At 49.6% G+C, this 18914-nt stretch overlaps 1 protein-coding gene across 3 annotated transcripts in view; it reads left to right on the top strand.

The window, feature by feature from the left end:
* Positions 1 to 18914, top strand: part of LOC149354199 (band 7 protein AGAP004871-like) — a 700472-nt gene that overhangs the window by 643865 nt on the left and 37693 nt on the right. For all 3 annotated transcript variants that reach the window (XM_089583162.1, XM_089583163.1, XM_089583161.1), the window contains one exon: positions 7643 to 7746. In XM_089583162.1, coding sequence (XP_089439288.1) covers positions 7643 to 7746 — 104 coding nt within the window. The remainder of the gene's footprint in view (positions 1 to 7642; positions 7747 to 18914) is intronic.

Below are 18914 nucleotides of genomic sequence, written 5' to 3'. Positions count from 1 at the left end.
GAGGGGTTGCGCCGGCCATCCATCACGTCGCCACCGAGCAAACAGCGCGCCGCACAAATGGGAACGCGCCGCTGCTGAACGGAAGTTTTGCCGCCACCTCCGGGGCGCAGCTAAAGAACGGTCATGGAAGACCCCGGGGGGGGGGGGGGGGGGGGGGGGGAGGTTAGACCAGCATCCAATGCTACGATTTGTAATACTCCTGCGCCAACCGCGACCTACAAGGACGCAGCGAAAAAGAAGAGGAACCAAAAACGCAAATAAATGAATAAACAGCTGTTGGCTATAACATTAATTTTGTTTGAATCACCAGTCATATTGCTACTCGGAGGTAAGCGTCCTTTCCTAGGGCTGTCCGGAAACTTTCGTTTGTTTAAGAACGCCACAGGCTCAGTTACGACGATGTGCTCTCTCCTGCAGCCGCTCCCCGATAGCAACAGCGCATGATTTAAACCAGGCGCGTCTGCGAGCAAAAGCGTGCGGATGATCCGATAGCGGAGAGGAGCCGTTCTTCCGTCGCTAAGTCTAAGATATGTGGGTTGGCGATTGCGACATATTAGCGAAAAGGGACGCGATCTACGCGATAGTTGTGCTCTGAATAGAAACAAATACCCGAGGTAGTCTATGGCGTTAGTCTCCGGAACATATCCTCCGCACTCTATTCAATGACCTCATCAGAAGGAACACAGCAGTAGTCTACTTCTTTGGGCGGAATATCGGGTTTTAAAGCAATTTGCCTGTAACGATTCCCGATAACAAAACGCCACTGGCGTGTTAATATCAGTTAAAAACGATCACAATGTTTCCATGTAGGCAGAAAACAAAAAGCTTAGAGTGCGAGTACGAGTAGTTCTTGAACCGGGAAAGCACAAAGGAAATGAGTCACACTGCCTTCCTGTTTTGCGGGTCAACTCGTACATTATTGTTGAACGATGGTATTTCATCCCTTTCCACCGAGGCGTTCCAGCTTACATCCAAAGCGTGGTGCGGCAAAGGACAGATACTGATGTTGCTCCGCGTTTATTAACGCCGATCATTTCGAACTGCAGTTATCTGTGGACATATCGGTTGTCCTCGTGGCGACCAAAGTACAATGAAAGCAGTGAAAAGCAATGCGACCAACTTGCTCTGCTTGTCACGTCGCTGCGTCTTCGCTGGCCAATCACGGAAGAGCGGAGGGGCGCTATATAACCCCGTCGCGGCCGATATATATTTCTGACGAACGCGTCGCAGCGACGTCGTCGATCGCCGCAGTTGCCGTGGCTCCGTTTGAGGGATGGGCGTACAGCGTGTACTCTCTGGGCCTCACGCAGTCGCGCAGCGCCCCAGCCGGGCCCGTCGTCGGAGCACGCCGGGCGTAAACTGAGAAGCACCGCCTCCGAACAGCCATTCTGATAGGATCCCATTAGTCATCCGGCTCGTTCGTGTTCTGACGGTCAGGATGTAATTAGGAGTTCCGACCGGGCCAGTGGTCCAAGTTTAGGATGAATGAAGATGTCCTCCGGCCGCCGCTGCGAGAGCGGAAAGCAAGAAAATTTCATTGACACCGAGAACGGCCGGCTTCCGCGACCCTCGCCCGCCGAGCTGCGGAGAGGAAAGGGTTGCGTTGATTCTTTTCTTTTTCATTTGTTCCTTTTTGTTCGTCTCTCTTTTTCTTGCTCTTTGAAGCAGCCCTGCGCGCCTACAGAGCGTCCAAGCTAGTCCGAGGAAAAGTAAGGAGAGGGCGGCGACGCAGGGTAAAAGCGCGACACCGAACCGGCGAGGAGGCGAATGCCAATAGGCGTCTAAATGAGCGTTGCTCTAAGTGGTTGTGTGTATGTTTTTGTTTTTTTTTCCCGCAAGGCGATTCATTTGTAATTGTTTATTTTTCCTTGTTGTCATTGCCGCGAATGCGTATTTCTTGTGCTGGGATTCTTGACGACCGAGTACAGTACACGTTTTCTTTTTACGAGTCACCGCGAGTTATCTCGGGGACTAGTTTTTTGTAACATTACGCCGCCAAAGCCGCTGTTTTATTACGCACGGAGTTTCTGGCGTGAGTTAACAATAAATAATGTAAAACCAAACGAGGAATAGAACGCCACTGGGCTCCACTCCGAAACAGTTGAATAACCTCTACGCAGCATATGAGTGACTTGTAGAGATTGAAGATTGCAGGCTGCGATCAGGACGATAAACTGAGTTTCTGAACGTAGACGCATTCATTCGAAGACGGGCTCCTGAAGAGCCACACAGAGGCCGTACGCCAACACAGCAGAGGATGCGGGTAGCGGGCGTCGAGTTTCTGGCGATGACCTTTCTTTGGATGCTTGCCTAGAAATAAAAAAGCGAAAAAAGTTATCTCTTCATGTAAGTTAAAAGAGGAGGAGGAGGATAATATGGCAGCTTCTAATTAACAAATAATTTGCTTGCCCTGTTTCTGACGTGTCCGTTACTCTGCTTTCATTCTTGCAATTTTCATTCACCCCGGCCAATATTTCCGGACGGAGGGCCACGAAGGTTGTAGGCTCGCCGCCAGCTTACAGTGGCTCAAGAGCTGTACTTAGCTTCACCATAGAAACTGAGTCTGTTTTGACAGAAAATAAGCAGTTGCATATCTTGTTTGACATTGATACATGTATAGGAGGCAATCTCAACGTAATTAATGCGTATCTTTAAACTGAACGCTTGATAACCAAATCGAATAATCATAGGTCCCGCATCCCTTTCTTCCACGTCATGACTAGGCTGCTAGAGGCCGAGTCCTTCATCTATCTTTTCAGACTTTTCGCTTCTTTTGCGTCCTTTAGCGACCATAGTGAGTCCTCTCCATCCGGAAGTATGCAAAGCTTTATAGAGCGCATACATCTGGGGCGGAGGAATATTCAATGGGCTGTGTGCGGACAGCTGAGCCAGAAGTGCGGGGAGGGGGCAGATAAGGCGTGGTGTGCGGTAAGAAGGGGGAAGGGCATGGCGCCTTATCGTCAGAGCGCGGCGTCCGCCGCGGCCGTGAAGAATCGCCCGGCAGAGCCGATCAATCGATCAGGCCAACTGATTTATAGCGGCAGCCGCGTCCGCGTCACCGCGACAAGGACACGATAGGACTGGCCGCTTGCGTCGGCTGCCGCGGCCCCCGCGGGAGCCCCGCGCCTTGGCAGTGGCGTCACGTCGATGGAAACCCCGCGGCGAGGCGAACGCCGTCATTCGAGTCGCGCCTTCAGATGGACTTCGCCGGCCAGGGGAGCACACACCTTGGTTGCTTTCAAAGGCTCTCACTTCTCTGCCGCGGTCTCCTTTCTTTGCCGGCCAAGGTTTTCTTTTTCCCGCTTGCTTCAGCTAGAATTTTCGTGCACGTCGACAACGAAAGTTGAGAGAGAAAAATTGGAGTTTTCAGTGTTTTCTTCTCATTTCAGTCACTCGAGTTGACTGGCGCTGGACTCGTAGTAAACATCTATCTCTTCTTCGCTGGTGTACAGCCATCACTAGCTTGCTTTAAGTCTTTACTTTAGAACCGTTTTAATCGCTTCGTTTCTTTGTCCTTGTAAGTGTTTCATGAAGAAGGAAGTCTGTGCCGGCTCCAGATTGCCCACTGGCAGCCTGCTTAACTAACAAGTAAAAAAAGAAGCGACTGTGGAAAACTGATGCGTTAAAGCCTTCGACCAGACTGGCATCGAGTGAAGACTGGCATAGGAACTGAAGGCCCTGCGTATTTCAAATATTTCGCACCTCCCCACTTCCATCGCCCCTTTCGTCCTTAAATAGTCGCAATTATCATAGCGGCCTCCTTAATCGGCGAGCGGTGTGCCGCACTCCCATGGAAACCCAATTACCCAGACACACAGCCCCGTGGAACGTATCTGCCGCGTTGCGCCTCTGCCGAGAACGGAGGCGAGCGAATACTTCCCAACCGCGGCGATGGGTGCACGTCCTCATTTAGCTCAGCACCACTGCCGCCCCAACACAACGGAAGGATGGGAAAGAACAGAAAGGAGAGAAGAAAGGTACGAGGAATGCGCGCAAGGGGGAAATATCGCGCGCGCCGAGCGGGCAGAGTTAATTTCGGGGCTCTCCCTGCTCTCGGGAAGCAGCCGCGGCACTCGGCCGAGGCAGCGCGCGTCGCACGTTTGCTCGGGGCCTCGTGCTCTTTAGACGCGGTGGCGGCCGCCTCGGTCGCTCCCATCGGGCGCGCTTGTACCACGTTCCCCCTTGCTTTCCGCCAAATGCGGCCGGAGACGTCGGAAGAAGGGCCTGGCCGTACGAGGAGCGAGCTCGGCTGCCACCGTCCGTAATGGGCACCAATCAGTCGATCTCGCCGCTGGCTGCTGCTGCTGCCGCGGGACAGTCGGCGAGAAACGGCTATCCCTACATGCCACGACACTCGATGCGGGATTGGGAACGGGCCTCGGAATTCCGCCGCTGTGCCCTAGTGCGCCTTTTTTCTTCCCGTTGGTCCGGCCTGTTTGCGGCTCCTTTCTTTACCTTCCTCGTTTTTTTCCCCTCCAGCGGCTCTTCGGGGGCCCCAGGAACAGGCGCGGCCGCCCTTAGGCTAACGCGGACACCGCGGGACGTGTGGGAGAGGAGGCTGCGGCAAGACAGAATGGGCGGGGACCTGAGGCTTCTCGCAGCTCATTTCGAAGGCAGTACTGGTCGGTTCATTAGGTGGCAGCGCGAGGCCCTCCAGCGCGCCCACCGGCCCGGAACGCAAAGGTTGCCCTTGTCGAAGATGGTGGCACTACGCCCGACAGCGGAAGGAGTCCGCTGGAAAACAAAGCAAACAGGGAAGAAACAGCGCGGGGGGTTAGGCGCCGCCGGGTCAAGACAGAGCGAAGCTCGTCCCCCCCCCTCCACATCCTCCACGCCCTTCTTGCGCGGCAAACTCTTGCGGTCCGGGATCCCGCTTCCTGCGTGCACGGGGCCTCAAAGTGTTGGCCCCGTTTTCGCTGCGCTTGTTTACCGAGTTGGCCCCTCATCCGCTAGCAAACCTCGAGGGGAGAAGCCAGCCCAGACCGAGTATCGTCTACTACTCGACTTGGCAGCGAATTAGTTTCTCCTAGCGGGTCAATGCGTTCCACGAGGAAACGAGCGCGCGTGCAGAAAAACAGAGCGCAAACAACCTGCCTCTCCTATAGCTGCGTGCTTTTTCCACGCAGTGGTGCGCGCGTGTTCTCTTCCGTCCGTGTTGTAGAAAGTTTCTCCTCCCAGAGTTTCCAGGCAAAAGGGGCGGCGAAAAGTTTTCCGTCCATGTCCTGTGCGTGAGAGTTGCGGCTGCAGTTTCTAGAAAATGCTAACGAGGTGGGCAGCTGTCCAATGCATTCGCGCTTCTTGTACGAGAATGAAGGGTGACAGCGGCATTAACATGGCGCATAACCATCGCAAAACAAGCTTATATAAGAGCAAGGGGACCGCTTATTTGTTGCTCTACATGCACTTATGCAGGGGCCGCTTTCCTAAAACTGCAGTAATCGCCCACTACACCGTATTAAGACGAAAACTGTGGGGAAATTTTTTTTGTCATTATGAAGTTATTTTCGTCTTAGTGCGTTTTAACTCCATAAGGTAGCTCCGTATCATATAAAGTAAGAGGCGTAAAAGCACGACATGGGCAACCTACAGTAAATCAAACGCTGAAGAGAAGAAATATGCACAAAGGCTATGCTTTTACCAGGGTTATCACTGGTGGAGGGAATTTTTAATCCGCGTGGTAAATTGCGTTCTGTCTACCTCACGTCGAAGGCCTGCTGCGGCCTTGAATCATGCGAAATTCCGCGAGTGGGCTTTTCCTGATGTCGGAGTTGACCAAATTAACATGGCGTTAGCTCTCACTTGAAACGTTGTGACGCCTTTGAGGAACGCCACAGGTGTGGAAGGTAAGTCGGAAGCGCAGTTCGGGAGAGGAAAAAAAAGAAAAAAAACGATAACAAGAACAAAAAAAACAACATGCGCTCGCGGGTTGTGGCTGCTCAAAGCGCGTTGTCAGCCATCTTGTTTGATTTAAGTGAGATCTGCGGAAAAGCCTACATGCAAAATTTTGCACTGGGTTGACACCTTACCAAGGCAAAACGCCAAATAAGTTTTGGAGTAAAGTACAGAACTCTTTCACCAGCAGAGTGACTAGCCGGGCTGACATTGAATTTTAGTCCACAGTGCTTCTCCGTTCTTTTAAGTTACTTTATGCTCACTATGACAGGATTTCTTCCGGAAGATTCCTGCCAATTTTATTTTGTCCGGCACGATGCTTGCTGCTTGTTGTTCACAGCAGTGAATTATTCTACGAAGCCCTGGCGTCTATGTAAGTACTAAAAATAAAGGAAGGTACACTGGTGTGCTGGAACTGGGTGACGTCTGTAAAATTCAAAGTGGTTGTCTTGATTTCCCAGATGCAGTGTTCTATTTCTTCTTTGTGGTCGATTCGAGGTATGAAAATTTCCCTTGGAAGTTATTCCTGTGCCTGATCCTGTGCCCTGATTACATTAGCAAAGACTGAAAATCGCAGGAAGGCTTCAGCGTAACGAAAATGTCATTTGCGAGTGGAAGTCACCGAATGATATGCCGTCGACTCGAGCTAATTCAACCTCCTCAGGCCGGAATGTTTTATTCAAATTATTCAAAGAGGGATGATATATGACCGGAGAAAATTACAAAGTTTCAACATAAATTGACCACTCAGAAGATGCGAATGTGCCTGCCCTTCACAAGCTCGTTTTTAGCCCTAACGGCGCTTCATAGCGGGCTTCTGTGATGCAGCATTTGAATGTGCCATCAGCAGCGAATGAAGCACGAACATGGAAACTGAGATGTCAGCAAAAAAACACCGCTATATTAGCTCTTGGAAAGGAAATGCAAGCTAGACTGATTAACACTTTTAAAGAAGAGTCTTCGCGCCTTCGAAGTTAAAATAACCTGAGTTAGTATTGAGCTTCTCCTGGCTAAGAGCTTCTAGTGTGCTGTTCGTTGCGCAGTTGTCATGTTCGCATTTCATTTCCTGTTGATTGTACCTACTAATTTCTTTCCCACCTGATTCGGCTTTGCGTATGTTTGTAAGTTCCTCGTTCAATGAGGCACTCCTATGGTATACCCACTGAGATGAGTTCTCTGAGGTTAACCAAAAAAAAAAAAACACTTGAAAGGAAAGGACGCAATGAGGCTGAATTTGTTGATCGAGTGGCTGGGGCCTAAAGTTGCCCCACATGAGGCTTAACAAATATCTGTCATGACTACACGGATAAGGTTGCTCCTTTTCCGTAAAACTAGTGTGCTTAAAGGTTCACACTTGAACGCAGCTTGTTTTTCGAGCACATTATAAATATGTGTGCCGAGCTGCTTTTGAAACTTTGCCCGCACACACACTCTAAACAAAAATAAATGCATTCAGGCCGATTGGTATTAGATCGTACCTGGAAGAGATTTGAAACAGGTCAAATTAAACTTAGATAAAAGTTACCACAGGTTGGGTTGCCGTGAAACCACTGTATTTTCAAGCTTGATAATAATCGCTGGCGCTTCTGCACCAAAGCTGTGGCTGGGAAGCCTATCTGGTCATTCACGGCATATGCTCACGTTCCCACACGGAGCAAACTTGGCGTTTAGAATAATGGTGACTGCATTCGTCAAAGAGAAGCGACGCTGTTCCTTTACTGAATGATGCTCTTCTTTTCTCTCTTCGCAGCCACCGTGTCTGAAGGGCTCGACATCTGTGCCTACATACTCACAACAATCTCGATACTCATCATCATCGCCACGTTTCCTGTATCACTCATTTTTTGTATCAAGGTAAGCAAAGGCACTTCACCTGCGTGCGCTTTCTTCAATTTGCGCTTGCTAACGGCATATCCAGAGTTGAAAACTGTGGAAAGATCCTTAACGGAAGTAGTGTACTGACAAAGATTTCTCGCGAAACAAAGGCGTTATATATACACACATGTGTGTGTGTGCGTGCTTAAAAGAGTACATGGCGAAGTATACGCTTCGTTAGAGTAAACTTATTTGACTCGACGTTGTGTGTGTATATATATATATATATATATATATATATATATATATATATATATATATATATATATATATATATATATATATATATATATATATATATATATATATATATATATATATATATATATATATATATAAAATCATTCTTTTCATTCTCACCTCAATGACCCGTACCTATAAGAGGGCTGAACGGTAATAAGAAGCGTTGTTTTGTGCCATCCTGACCTCCGATGAACGTTTCCAGTCAGCAAGTTAAATTTTTTTTTGCCCCTTTCACAATTTGAACTCACCTATGACATTTCGACTGATAGCTTGTAAGAGCTGTAACTCACCGGCTCCGGTATTAAAGGCCAGGCTTTCCAATGGCAAAAAAGCAAAATAATGAGTTGGGAAAAGTACCTTTACAAAAATCGGCCGTAAGTCGCCGTTTTCCGCAGCCACCGTTACTCGGACTTCCTTCTGGGCGCTTTGCACAAAAATGTAACGCGCGAAGCTCTTTACGTGCGGGCCGTAGAACGCCATGAACAGGTTTCTCTTCTGGAGCATGCTACTTTGCCGTGTATGCACGAGCCCGCAGGGTTGAACTCTAGTTAACCGAATGTTGCGTATTTCGGAGCGCATCCTGTGTGGTTTGCAAACGCTGGCAGGCTTGCAAACGCTGAGCCGTTTTCGTTGATTTGAAGAATGTTTTCACGCTGGTCGTCATAGTACTTTTAATTCTGAAATCGAAAAAATCATTTCCTTAAACTTGCGCTCTCTTCGAAAGGATATGCACACGGCCCGGCCGACTAGGGCGATTCCTGGCAAGGAAGCGTCTGTTTCATGCTCGTAGACCAATGAAAACACTTTCTTGCTTCGCCGTTCTTACAAGCGACGACCTGTGAGTGTGCTGGTGCGCATATTAGCGCTCTTCCTTTCGGAGCAAATGGATTAGGAGACCCGAATCGCGAGCAGTTTGTCACATCTCCGCGCTCATTCATAGTATGCCAGTGTTGACCAGCTTTTTGGGCCAGCTTTTTTGAGGATATCATTCTCTCAGAAGTGCTCGCTATGCCGCAATATTTTTTTTAAAGTGTTATTCAGCCTGGCTCTTGTTCCTTTATTGGAGCTTATTCAGATCCTTCGCTAACTTCCTGGAGACCTCAACAGGACGTTAACGTTGGATCAGTATTACATAACAGCACGTTGGCAGTTGACACAAGATTTAGCGGTGCTCCGGGGCCAAAGAGCAATCGCGCACTCTCACCATTCGTCCGCAGCTTTTCGCATCAGGATCTGTGGCGCGCTTTAAAGAAAGGTGAATAAAGTAGGCGGTGTCAGCTGGCGAGGCCAAAATTCACTTTCAAGCGTATTTAAGTAAATAAGTAAAAATTAAAGCAGAGACCGTAAGTTTTCACGCAGAAATAATTCTACAGCACAAAAGCGATGCGCGGGAAAGTTTTATTTACAACTCTTACTCTGTGGTGGATTTCAGTTGCGAGCGTGCTTCGAATAAAAAAAAACAAAAAAAAACGAAACAAACAAGCGAACCACTGGGAGCGATGCCATTCACCGCTGGAGTGCACGAAGCTGCTTAATTGTTGAAGTGCTGTAGTCCGCAGCGCCTCTCTCGGGACCAGTGGATGCAAACATGCGGGGCATCGAAATGAAAGCGACGGTTAACCCTCGGTGGCGTGCTGGACGCCACTTTGGTTGGTGGAAGCACGGGCAGTAGGAATTGCACGGCAACACCCCGAGAAATCTGTCAACGCCCTCGTAGAAGGAAGCGGCCCTGTTGTCCCCCGTGTCCTCGGCCCGCAGCGCCCGCACGCAGCGCACTAGGCCGAGAAACAAATACTACCACGCTCGCTGTGGCCGCGGCGCCGATGACGCCTCCACTGGCGTGGACACCGCAGGACACGCCACGCCGGCTCGCTCACGCCATGTGGGACAGCGGACAGGACTCGTTCGCACGCCATTCCCCGATCACGCCACGGAACGAGCGCCCTGCACTGTACCCGCTACATCCATAAAAGTATTCTTGGGTACAACCGCCCACGTTACAGCCGAGTTAACAATTCTTTGTGAGTGGAAGGCGTGCCGCGGTTGCGGGCGGCGCAAGCCGCATCCGCGCTTCAAACGTCACGTTCGCGCGGCGTCAGAGGCTGCCCTCGGAGCTCCCTGGGGAAATAACCTTCAGCGGAAGAGTTTAGGAAGGGATGGGGGGTCGCTGGAAGCGACGAAGGGAGCAGTTATGTCAGGCGCACCTCAGCGGTCCGCAGTGCTCATGCAGCAGGTTAGCAGGCTATAGGAGGCAGGGAGATTAAGGCTAGACGGTACCGCGTCACAGAAGGGAAAGCGTGCCCAAACTCTATACTCCCACACGCGCCGCTGAACTCGGTGAATTCTCGAGAGCGTATTTTTTATTCGTCTTAAGGAGCTGAAGGGCACGCAACCTTGAAATGCAGCGGCTCTCTAAGTTGTGGAAGAAAATTTTTCCGCGAGCCCTGTGGGAGGAAACCCGAAACGGTCAGACATGTCACGCGGTTATGAGAATGAACCCCTGCATAGTGATTTTCGCTCAAAGCCGAAATGTTGCTTCAGAAAGGCGAATTATTAGCGGACTTAACCTACTATCTTAGCTCTCTGCCATAAATAACAAGTGGTGACGGTTAAATACACGCAGACGAATGCATCACAACATTCCATTAAATTATCAGCGCAGATTAAAATTGACTGAATTTGAACTGAATTCCCTTCCCTGCTCCACAATGGTCTTAGAGGAAACCAACGAAAACGAAGAATACAAAAATTCAGGGTGGCACTTTGTTGACCTAAAGTGCGGTGAGGCGAAAGCCTTAGGCGCAGTGTTGCTGCTTGTGTCACTGATGTGTGGTTAAAATGTTAAGCTTCGCCTCTAAGAGTAGAACGCGACAGCTTCTTGCAACGCTGCCAGGGAGTCCACAGAAAAACATCACCCATTCGGCTCTACGCCTTGCTCGACGGTAAATTGGCTTTTGAGGAAAGGAAATGTATCTCTCTCGCATATCTCGGTGGACACCTGAACCTCGCCGTAAGGGAAGGGAGGAAGACTGGAGTGAACGAAGACTATTAGCCAGACGCGCCTCTGTTCATTCCAAACCATCGAGCTGGTATGGAGTAGTGGTTAGCGTGCTCGTCTCCCACTCCGGAGACCCTGGTTCGATTCCCCAACTCGACCAATTTCCTACTTGGTTTTATTTATTTATGGGGTCTGGCTAGAAAGGTTAATTAGACTAATTGGTCTTTATCATAGTTCTAATGCCATCCATCATGTCCTGTCACTCCCCTGTCAAGTGATGGAACTCTCTAGAACGTTCGACACAATGTCTATGAAACGTCTAGAAACGTCTCACTATTAATGATGGTTGATGATAGTTAAGCATGACTTGCACATTTCGCGATAATAGTTAATGTATGGTTAGTGGTAGTTAACGTGACCTTAACTAGTACGGATTAATTATTGTTAGTTAAGGTAGTACAGGCGCAGTGCACAGTCCCACATGCCACTTTTTAACTATTACCAATTAGTCTTTCGATTGCACCCGATTAAGTATCGATTGGCTATTGATTGGCGTATGCCCATATAAGGCATGCATCCGAAACGCGGACACATTTGCTAACACGTCTTGGTTACGACAGTATGAGGCATTGAAGGCTTTCGCCTTAAAATATATGAACAAACTCTGCTGCGCGGTCAGAGCTTCAGAGTATTGTGCAAATTTTCAAGCGTTTTTGTCTTTCAGCAGCTAGGACGGCAGCAATAGGAATGGAAAAGTGAATTCGCCTATTTATTTGAAGGAGCAACCTGCTTAAAATAAATGCCGAACGTGGAAGAAAAAAAACAACAACAACAGCAAGGAGTGATTTTCTGCAGATTCTTTTTTCAGTCGACGTGGTTATTAATGTAAGGCATTAGATGGCTTTTCGAAACGAAAACTCGGTGCAGTCCAAACAGGGGCAGCGTTACAAAGCTCGCGATTGGGTGAAACGGTGTGACGTCATCGTAGGAGGGGGTGAGGGGAGGGGGAGAGAAACTCGGCAGACAATTAAGCTCTGCCTGAGGGAGTGAATGCGATAGCATTAATGGCTTCTTTCAGCGGCTCGGAATTCTCTTTGCATATCACTTCGCAGACCAACATTCAGCGGCACAGGCCGCATATCGCACGCCATGTCCGCGACGTTACTTAGTTCTGGAGGCCTCCGCAAGGCGGCGCCACAGCACCAATCAGTTCCGCCACGCTGACACGCTAGCTGCCCAATTCGAATTTTTCACTCACGCCGCCGACGACGCCGGGTTTTCTGCTGAGGGATCCTAACGCTATCGCATAATACGAAATATTGAGCAGTAATCGTCAGAAGTGGTACCTACAAGTGCACCAACTACAAAAGAATGGAATAGAACTAGAACAGAATTTGAATGGAATAGAAACAGAATATCAATGATTACTCGCACGTAGGTTCCTCAAGTGACCTAGGAAGTTTTTTACAACTCCTATTCTTTTTCAATGTGTAAAATATTTCCCAAAGATTATCAACCTGGTACGTGTATCCATGGCTTAGTCATTCCTTACCGTTGAAAAAAAATTCTCCGTCCCTTCATCTCTCGAGTTTTGCTTCTGCCGGTGTAAAAGCAAAAAAAAAAAAAATGCCGGAACAGAAAACTGAGAAGTTTTGAAAACCTTCCATGGCGGAGAAAAAGAACTGGCTCGCGCTTCGTTTGAACGACTATGCACGCGGGCCCCGATTCAGCTTCGCGGACCGAACAAGAAAAGAAAGCGGCCGCGCAGTCCTTGCTTGCGCCTTGTCCTGCCGAGGCAAAGGGTGACGCGGACACATGCCGTCGCCACCGCACGCGCCCGAGCAGCGGTTAGCAGCAAGGGTAAATTGCTTCGCACGTGGCAGCGTCGAACAAGCGCCGAATCGCTTGCCAATGATCGGGCAAGTATAAAACAGTGAGATGGAGCGGAAATAAAGGCAGACAAAAGCGAGAGAGGAGAACAGAGGAAGAGAGAGAGAGAGAAGCGGGGGCAGCAAGGAAGTAACGGGGGTGGAGACCGAGGGGAGGGGATGGCATATTCAGAAACGGCGGTTATGGAAAGCCGCGGTGCGTCGAAGGGTTCCGAAGGGGCGGATGAAAGAAGTATAGGAAAGAGATAGGAGCGCGTAAGCTGGTGGGAGCAAAGATAAGAAGAAGAAGGAAAAAAAAAACGTCGTCGCCAGGCGTCGAGAACGAGTTGACGGGAGAGGGTGGCGTATTTCGTAGCGAGGGCGCGCATATTGCGGCGCGCGTCGCCGAGGCGTAGGTCGATAACTGTCAGAGGAAGCCAGGTCTCGGGGCTGCGTCGACGGGCGCGCCGTGGCGACAGCGCCCTCGTCCCGGTGACCGGAGAGGAAGCCACCCGCGCGGATATGCGAACAACGAATCAAGTTTGTTTAGGAAGGTGGAAGGGGGGGAGGGGGGGGACGAAGAGGGCCGGGAGGGAGGGGGCTAGGGGTGCGAAATCAATTATCGCCTGGGTAGCTTCGTGAAAATCAATTATTGACGCGTCAAGGCGTTCGGCAGAGACTGCGCTTAGAAAATGAGGGAAGGAAGGACGGAAGGAAGGAAGGGTTCGAGCGAGGGCTCAAGCTTGTCGTAATTAGAAGAAATCGACAGAAGCGAGGAAAAGCCCACCGTGAAGGTGCGCAGCCCCGGGAAGCGCGAAACGAAATGCCAGCCGTAGACGTCAGAGCCCACGCGAGCGGACGCATCGCTAACGTTACAGCGCAGAATAAACGAGAGGGAAGGAAACAAAGTGACGCATCTAGAAACCTGCTTGGCATGCGCGTTGCGATTGTAATCATTCGTTCCCTTAATTTGTTCAGAACTCCTTTGTCCTAATCTGGTGGTCATTTCTATCCTCACGCGTTAGTATTATTTTTCACGTTCACTCGAATGAATATACTAGATTGCCAGATGCTAACCAACTATTGTGAGCGTTCACCATTGCGAGCTTCTCCACCCGCCCCCTTTGTCGTATTTTTATAAACCTATTAGGAGAAGTTGGTGGCGGACAGCGGCGGATACTATTTGTCTCCGAGGTGAACGAAAACCCACCTTGAATGGCGCTACAATACGCAGCAAGCCATAGTTACAGCGCGCGACTCGGTATACGACTCGCAACGCAGCGTATCAGTGATATTAGCAGAGAACTCATGGCGAGGAACTCTAAGCTGCAGAGTGGATTCCAACAGGCGACAAAGAGAAAAGAGGGAGAGTAGAACGGAGCGGGGAAAAATTGTAATTACCTCCAGAAAGTCGAAGCAGATGTAAAAGTTCTGATTATAATTGACAGGGGGCAGTAGTAGGATAAGTTTTGTTTCACTTATTCCGGCCCTTCAATGCTCCGTCAGACGCCCAACACCCCAGGGTTGCCGCCAGGCGGCTGAGCTGTGCGTGCTTTACTCTTTCGATGGAAAACAACTCGCAAACTCGCACGGGAGGAGAAGCAAGCAAGCGCGAAAACGCGCTCCCAACGCTCAGTGGGCCAATGAGACACCTTCGCCCGAGGCACTTATCGATTGCGTCTGACGCTAACAGCTTTGGCTACGCCCGCCACCGCGACCTTATCCGCGCACCTTCCTGCATTAGCAGCAGCGCATTCGGGAAGTTCACGGAGTTGAACGCTCTTTTCAAGCGTTGCAAGCGACGCTTGCCTTGCGAACTTCGGGCTGCGGTTGCGTCATTTGGTGTTCGGTCCCTGCGCTCGATAGAGCGTTGTCGTGCTCGAGCCACACGGCTCCGCGTCGACTGGAAGTGGATCGTTCGCGCGCTTTAAGGAAATCTGCTAGTGGGTCTGCGATGATGTGTCGCTGCAGCGAAACGTCTTCCTTAAATATTCAGCTTGGCGCGACGTCTTTAGGAGTAGAGTGATAATGTAAGTGCGCAGCAAAGCACTCATCTTTGTCAAGTTGCCAATATCCTCCTTGACATCTGTTTTCAAGCTGTGTTCAGAAGCACCCCATGGAGCTGTTTGGGAAAGAAGGTAAAAAGCATTCATATAGGAATACTGAATGCGTAAAAGATATCTCGAGGGAGACAGCGCAAGGGGAACAGAAGTTAACATTCGCACTTAAATACAGTGGACTTCAGGAACTACCTCGGTGCTTTGTGCAATCTTGCATTTCTTTCACACCTTTCATGTGTTATAGCTTTTTTTAAATTCTACCAAATTCCGAACTTTATGAGGCTTTTCCGGTTTGCAGGGAGTTGCGGTTTGCACGCGCCAAACGTGCATTAGCAGGGGATCTTTGCGTAATAAGCTTAGTACAACTGTAGCGCAAATAAAAATTATATGGCGATTACATATTCGTGTTAATGCGGATGATGAGCGCTTGCAGCTTTTGCGCTGCGGTTTTGCGATTAATTATTTTTCGGCTTATAATTTTAGTATTTATAATTTGGCTAGTTCATCTGACGCAGTTAAGACGATTGTTGCGCTACACCGCGGGCAGATTACCCTGAGGTTCTTGGTGTCTTTAACGGGCGCGTTCTACTCGGCGAGCCCGTACTTGAGTATCTTGCAGTCTTTTACTGGCGGCTTGAAGCTCGCGCGTCCGCACCTCAGGCTTCACATACGCCTTACTTTTGGCCTCGGCCCATTGCGCCGAATGGGAGCGCTTAGGCAGATGCGACGGCCCTTGTCCTCTTGAGAGCCCTGGCCGATCGTTTACGCTCTGCTTCCTTTACCGCAACCTCTGCGCGACGCTGTTCCTCCAACCGAGGGACGCGAGCTTCAACCGCACATGGCAACTTCTGGAATGGCAGCGAAGTGTCAGTACGCCTCTGCAATACGTTTCCTAAGCCGACTGCAACGCCCTGACGCATAGCCTAGCGACTGAAGGAAGGAACTTTTAGGTGGCCCCGAGCGGAGTTGCGATGCCCGCTGTCCCTGCATGGATTAAGACACGAGCGTCCTTCCTCTGTCTGCAGAGGTGGAGGTCAGTTGGGCAGCGAGGGACGCCCAAGCCACAGAGTGCGCGTATGCTTCTGGGTCTTTAATAGACCCGGTAACAGTCTCAAGCGTGGTGGACACCTGAACTGTGCCGTGAACGAAGGAGTGAAAGGGGCAGTCCGTACTTTAGAACAACGCTGTGAATAAGGTGCGCGTCTCTCGTCGTGCACAATGCTTTCTGGTCGCGTCCTGCGCTCCGGCCGGAAGAAGCGCCATTGATACGCATTAAGAAACCCGTGTGCTTTGCGATGTCAGTGCGCCTTAAATAACCCCAGATGTTAGAAATTTATCCCAAGCCCTCTACAGCGGTGCTTCTATCTCTCTTCCTTCTTTCATCCCTCACGCTGCGGTTGATGTGTCCTCCGATAGCTTCACGTCGACAGCTACGACTATGCACGGGCCGGGAACCTTCACCTTAAGACCTAGCGCTCTAAGGAAAGGCGTGGTTCCCTGAAATAGAATAGAGAGGAAGGTGAAAATGACCCGAAGAGGTTTTCATTTGATTACCCTGCCAATAGGGAAGAGAAAGATGGAAAGTAAAGGAGAAGGAAGAAAGAGAGGGGGAAAGTAATGAGGTAGGGTGTCAGGGAATATGACGGTCGTGCAGCACTGTCGCAACCTGTCACAGAAGTCCGATGCCCTCAGGAACCGCATAGCAGCTAGAATATGCCTTCAGGGCTGACGATCAATGTGGTCACTGTCCAAGGATTTTGATCCCTGGCTGTCAGTGGGCGTGCATCGAGGTGGTCTAGTGCACAGCGCCGCATTTGTCTTACACGCGGTTTTCAAAGCTTTCGCTGTTGCTTATGGGGGACAGCCTAAGATCAACTCCCTGTTAAATTGTCTTCCATCTAAAAAGCGATTACGCTGCTAATTTCTCACCTTGATCTGCACGATCGTTACAAAAACTTGCTTTCCTTGCCTTCAGTGAGTGTTGGCTTCTTTCGTATGTGTTAGATCGATTGGATTTTTGTAAATGCGTAACACATCGAGTCGCCGCTGCCGTCTACCTTGAGTCCACATGAGCTTTGACTGTATTTACTAGTTCATTATAGATTCCAAATAAATCGCTCAGATCCCTAAGAATCAGTTTGTACGTGTGTCTGTTTTTCACGTAGGCCAGCGGCCTGTCCTCTTCATTTTTTTTTTAGAAGTTGGGCTCTCAAAAAACGCAGAAAGTCTGGCTCACTATTATGCGTCGCTTATCTAGTCCTTTTCGAAACAAGGAATCTCTAATCATAGTTTCGGTTTCGTCTATTTGCCTCAAGCCGCAAACTCCTTGGGCACGTCAGGATTGAAAGTGACCTCTAGTTAGAACTGAGTAACAACTCTTGTGATACTGTCGTATGCTGCGACAGACTACGAAAACAACCACAAAAGAGCGGCAGCTGACGCTAGGTCGTTACCCCACGCTGCCACAGAAAGGACGCCGCCGGACATTGCAGCCGAAGGAAGCCAATCCGACAGATGAAAGACAGCAAGCTAAAGAGGCTAAGAAGCGCCCGCGGTTGCCACTTGCATGGTCGTTAGGCAGAAGGGCGCCTTAATGCGGCCGCCTCGCGGGCTGAGCTGCCCCTGAGCGTTGCGTTTCACGCTGTGTGCTTTATCCAGATCTCGAGCGCCACCTAACGTCGCAAGTTCTCCTCGCAGAGAGGCCTCGAACATCGTACGCGTCCCTAATAAGCTATGATCAAGGTTACTTATCAGAGACTTTGTCTTGCGACAAAAAGAAGGTACCTGAAGACGCTGTTGTGCAATGGTATGGTATGTGGGGTTTAACGCCCCAAAGCCGCACTTGGGATATGAGAGGCGCCGTAGTGGAGTGCTCCGGATCAATATAGATAGACCACATGGCATTCTTGAACCTGCGCTGTCATCGTGCAGCGCACAGGCCTTTTAGCATTCTGTGTGAATTCGGATTGGACTTGCAGCTAAGGTCCGACTCATCTAAGACGATCATAATAATTACTTCACAGAAGGGAAAGCGTTGCGTATGAAGCAGTTTTTATGACCACCTCGCTTGAAGTGGCTACTGATTCGCCCCCAAAAAAAAGTTTGCGCAAGTACCAGGTTTTTCGGATGCCAATAACATACGCACAGCAGCATCTGATATCGAATGATGAAGTACAGATGCATTTATTTGCAAGAATATATTCATCTTCACAATCTGCAGCATCAAACTTAAGCCTTAACGCTAAAGTCATGGCTCTCATGATTTATATCACAGGTTGAAACTTAATTCCGCTTTCATAGAACACAATCATTAACTAGTCATATTCGCAGAAAGTCTTGATGCGGGGCAGAGAAAATATTCATGCAAGAGCGCCCTCATTGTGTCCGACGTAATAAGAAGCCATAACTCGCCTACAAAAAAGGCACCGAAATATCGGAATCATTGCACATCTCATCAAGGAGAGTAGCGTTGTTAACAGCGCAAAGGCCAGCAGCTGTGACGATAACTAAACGTGGACAGATTCATCAATCGTGAGTGATAGGAGTGGAGGGGAATCTTACATAACTTTCGTTAGCAGACAGTGTTCGCATGTTCATAGCGGAGGCAACAGTCATAGTGTCAGCTGAAAAGGCCCTGCTTGTCTCCGCTTTCACCTCTTCTAGCGGGTCGCCATGCACGCGTTTCGCAAGTCAATGACTTATGTTAGCAAGAGCTTCTCCCACTGAGTTCCTTAGTTAAAATCGCAATATTCAGCAACGTTGTAAGGTTGCACGTCTATCGTCAGCATAGCGGCCACTTCGTTATTTAGCTCTCACGTCCTCTATTCTAACGTGAGCTCTGTAAGGCACATCGCACCTCACGCACAGCACCGTCGATGCCGGCGTCCCCAGCGAAAAATTCCAAATACTTTCTTTTTTTCTGGTCGAGTGTCTGAGGTTCGCTATCCGCTTTGCTGACGGCTCAGCGAAGCCGTCACT

The sequence above is a fragment of the Amblyomma mixtum genome, chromosome 3, assembly GCF_055824585.1.
Source record: "Amblyomma mixtum isolate Tamu chromosome 3, ASM5582458v1, whole genome shotgun sequence".
Lineage (NCBI taxonomy): Eukaryota > Metazoa > Arthropoda > Arachnida > Ixodida > Ixodidae > Amblyomma > Amblyomma mixtum.
Note: the sequence above shows the minus strand (reverse complement) of the source record. Positions and strands in the feature narration are given on the sequence as shown.